Source organism: Triticum dicoccoides, chromosome 3B, assembly GCF_002162155.2.
Source record: "Triticum dicoccoides isolate Atlit2015 ecotype Zavitan chromosome 3B, WEW_v2.0, whole genome shotgun sequence".
Taxonomy (NCBI): Eukaryota; Viridiplantae; Streptophyta; class Magnoliopsida; order Poales; family Poaceae; genus Triticum; species Triticum dicoccoides.
Window position 1 is genome coordinate 858,028,744 of NC_041385.1, and position 4,571 is coordinate 858,033,314.

General features: G+C 43.3%; 1 protein-coding gene across 1 annotated transcript; it reads left to right on the forward strand.

Moving 5' to 3' along the window:
- The first annotated feature begins 1,838 nt into the window (after nucleotides 1–1,838).
- Nucleotides 1,839–3,810, forward strand: LOC119278999 (dof zinc finger protein DOF1.4-like). Its single transcript, XM_037560404.1, has 2 exons — nucleotides 1,839–2,162; nucleotides 2,372–3,810. Exons 1-2 carry the CDS (start codon nucleotides 2,097–2,099, stop codon nucleotides 3,437–3,439), a joined length of 1,134 nt encoding a protein of 377 aa, XP_037416301.1. The 5' UTR covers nucleotides 1,839–2,096; the 3' UTR covers nucleotides 3,440–3,810.
- The last annotated feature ends 761 nt before the right edge of the window (nucleotides 3,811–4,571 follow it).

Below are 4,571 nucleotides of genomic sequence, written 5' to 3' on the forward strand. Positions count from 1 at the left end.
TCCATACAAGTGTAGAAGTATCTATTTGTTTAACAAGCAGGAGCTAGGATGGGATTGGTCTAGAAGTATCTATTTACAAACGGAGTACTCTCAAAACATTTGGACATTTATCTATAAGATGCATACATTACTCTTAAATACAGTAGCAAGTTTAATCGACATACGGTGACCTGCAAACAACATAATGTGGTAGTATTGGTTTATTGAGATTTACAAAGATATCCATTGTAACAACATAGTGGCTTAAACGTCCGAAACAAAATAAAAAACATTCTTTGTGACAAAATACAATTTATTTTTAGATCTGTAAAATATGTTTCTACTGATAAACATTAGAAGAGTATGAAAAATAAGTACCTAAGATGCAGGAGCTTGTGTAAATTGTTCATTTTTCTTATTATTTATACAATAATATTTAGGCTGGTATGTTGAATAAATAATATCAATAGAAACAATATATATCTTTACATCAAGATGAGTTATCACGAAGTAAAAAAGTTCAATATAAATAGGTGGTACTCCCTTTATTCTGGTAGCTAAGCCCAGTTTTTACCGATGCATTAGCTGGAAATAATGACATCCGTTAAATCGGTTTTATTAATTGTGCTTATCTATTAATTTTCCTAAAGTTAACTATTTTACGTAAATATTGTGACCAACAAAACATTCAAGCGTCACATCTTGATTTAACATCTCCGGTATGTATATACTCTATTAAACAATTAGCATGTAAGTAGAAGGAAATAAAATTACAAAATGTCATAAACACAAAATATTCTAAATATCTTTTCAAAATCCAAAATCATTTGAAATAAACATAAAATACTCTCAAAATAATATTAAAAAATATTCATAATTTATTTATGAGTTTTTACAAATTTCTCAATTTAATACTACTTCTAAATTTATTCACCTTTTTATATTTTCCTAGATTTTTTCATATTATGTTCTGTTTTGTGCATGTCTTCTTGTTTGCAAAACGAGTGTCGCGTCACTAGTCATGCCACTTTCACTATGTCGGTGGTCAAATCATCAATCTTTATATATATTCGACTATATAATCACAAATAAACTCAACCAATAGTTACTTGATAAAAAACGAGTTTAGTCCCAAATTTGTCGTGGTCTCTTTTTCCTTTAGGACATCCACATCTCAACATGAAAATTGTACTAAGGTCCAACATTATAGGGCCTCCATGGAACCGTGGGATTACAAATAACACAGGAATTTTGAGATTAAATGTTTGCTTCATTGGAAGAAGACACATGCATGGTGCATTCAAAACTGAAGTGAACTTCCCCATGACATGTTGGTTTCCTCCAAACGACTAGGAAAAAATTCAAAGCTGAGGTTTTATTTTCGTGTAATCCAAGTATCCAAAGTGTAGTTTTTTCTTCTTCTTTTGCTTAGGACTGCAATCCACCATTGTTCGCGCAAAAAAAATCTTATTGGTTTTTAAGGTTGGCTGAACTTGGAGTCTCAAAACAAAGTTAGTGAAACAAAATTACTAAAACACAAGTAGTATCATTTAACTCTACGGGCTGGTATTGACTATTATGTGGCTGCAAATCAACTATAGAAAGCTAGCTAATCGGTACTACATTAATTAATTATTGCAACTGTAGCTAGCAACACTGCATGCATCAGCAAGGTAGCATGGGTAGCCGTCTCAGCCCCATCAGCACTCACCATGGAAAAAGCAAAAGTGTGTAAATAAAGGAAAACAACAACAAGATGATGTCCTCTCCCTCCTCCAAATCGCCACAAGCTAGAGAGAGAGAGAGAGAGAGAGGCCCTTCTCTCTCATCTCTTGGTTGTGCTGCTACCTGGCGCTCTCTCCTTTTTCTCTCTCCTCTTGGGTAGCTCTCGCTCCCTCTCAAAGCAGTCAAGAGCTAGACCCTCCTGTCTCCTCTAGCTTCCATTCCATTCCTTTCCTTGGTACTAGTACTCTGATTCCCTTTGATTTCCCCCAGCTGCCGCAGCTGCCAAGTCTCTTCCCCCCACTATCTCTTCTCTCCAACCTCCAGCCCAGCCAGCCGCCCAAACACCTCTCTCCTCTCCCAACAACTCTCTCTGGAAGTCTAGATCGCCGGCCATGATCTTCCCTCCTGCCTTCCTCGACTCATCAAGCTGCTGGAACACCAACCACAACCAGCTTCAGGTATGCATCCTTGCGGTCAATTAATTCTTCTCGCAAGATTTTGTTCACGCAAGAAAAAAAGAGAGAGAGAGAGAGAATATGTTCTAGCTAAGCTAGGGTTTGCTGATGGCAGATATACATCCTCTGCTGATTGCTGCACTATGTATCTTGGAATATACTCCATATACACATCTTGGCTGACGCTTAATTCCTGACCACTTAATTTGCAGCTGCAGCAAATCGGCACCAACAGTCATATCACTACTACTCCTTCGCCTGCTGGCCATGGTCCTGGAGACGGAGGAGGCGGAAACAACAATAATCATGGTCAGCAGGAAGGATTAATGGCCACGGCCGGGGCGGGAGGAGGTGGTGGTGATGGTGGCGGCGGCGGCGGTGGGGATGGTGACAGCGCCGGCGGCGGGAACAACAAGCCGATGTCGATGTCGGAGCGGGCGCGGCTGGCTCGGGTGCCGCAGCCAGAGCCGGGGCTCAACTGCCCGCGCTGCGACTCCACCAACACCAAGTTCTGCTACTTCAACAATTACTCCCTCACCCAGCCCCGCCACTTCTGCCGCGCCTGCCGCCGCTACTGGACCCGCGGCGGCGCGCTCCGCAACGTCCCCGTCGGCGGCGGGTACCGTCGCCACGCCAAGCGCAGCGCCAAGCCCAAGGCCGGGTCGGCTGGATCCGGAACCGCCGCGGCAGGGACGTCTTCTGCGACGTCGACTACGCCCAGCACCACTGCTTGCACCACCGGCACTGCCACTGCGCCGCCCGCTCTGCAGTACTCCATGTTCGGCAGCGCGCCGCCGCACGGCAGCCGGTTCGCCGATAGCTTCGACCCCGCGAGCCTCGGCCTCAGCTTCCCCGCCAGGCTGCTCTTCCCCGACAATGGCGCCTACGCTGCCGACGGTGGCGCGCAGCAGCACCACCACCACCAGGGGAGCGGGAACGGCATGGAGCAGTGGGCGGCTGCGCACATGCAGAGCTTCCCGTTCGTGCACGCCATGGACCACCAGATGTCCGGGAATCCTCAATCAGCTTCGGCAATGCCCACCACAATGGCGGCGATGCAGGGCATGTTCCACCTAGGGCTACAGAGCGGCGGCGGCGGCGGCAATGGCGACGATGGGGGAAACCACCAGTTCCACCACCAGCCGGCCAAGAGGGACTACCAGCAGCAGCAGCAGCAGCAGGATTACCCAAGCAACAGGGGCATGTACGGGGACGTGGTCAATGGCAATGGCGGCGGCTTCAATTTCTATTCCAGCACTAGCAATGCAGCTGGTAATTAGCTAGCTAGATCTAGCTAGCTTTGTTCTTGCAAACCTAGATTGATGCATGGTGAAATGGGGCCGGGGATGTATAAAATCTTCATCACTACAATATGTGTTACAAGAACTCGATCGATCTCGTCCATCGAGATCTCTAGAGGAGGGGGGATATGAATGCATACACAAGAATGTTAACCTTTTGTCTTTTGAGTGTTTGATCACTATGGCCTTAATTTGTAGTACTATTGTTTAATTGTTGTTTCGTATACTTAGCAGCTAAATGTAGTGTGTTGGTAGCCCCTGCATATGCAGGCTCTGGGATCTTTCCAATTGAGTTTCATTACCTTTTTCATGCACTAATTTGTGGGTGTGTACCATGTCCCACTTCTACACTGTGCTAGTTTCATGAAACTCTTGATGATTTATATATGTCAGATTCTCTTTGTATCAGGGATCTCCTTCGCGTGTTTGCGTGAAGGTTTTTCATAATGGTTTTACTGAGTCTCGGATGACTGGTCTTTTTCAATTAAGTCACGGTCGACATTGAGAATTGTCAATATGACTGTGAGATGCGTGCAAAACTTAACATTTTTTCGGCTATGAGAATAAACAATGCAACTTTTTGCACTAGATGAACAAAAACCACAACACAGTGACTATTTTCTTAAATTTGTATGAACAATTTTGTAAAACAGGTTGAGACATAAGAAAATCTCATTTGACTGTCCACCGCCGTCTTAGTTGTAGCCTTTTCATATTTAATTTTGTGGCTAGTTTGTTGCAATCAAAAGTTCTACTCCGTTAAGGTGTGGTTCATTGTTTTGTCTGAAAATGCACAAGGCGTACATATATACTTATGTATGCAGTAAGGCTAGTTACTCTAATGTGTCATGTTGTTGGATGTATCGTGTATATGCTAAGAGCATATCTAACCGATCTCCTAAAATTTGAAGGAGGATACGGCTGAGTATCCTTTAGTGGAGAATATTTGCTCCTCTAAACAAGTGCCGTTTCTAACCTATCTACTAAATTTAACAGAGTAAAAAAATCAACACAAATTCGGTGCAAATTTAGACTAGATTCAAACTTGATTCTGCACAAAATTGATTCGAAATAGAAATACATAACAAATTTACAAAAACTAAATGAAATT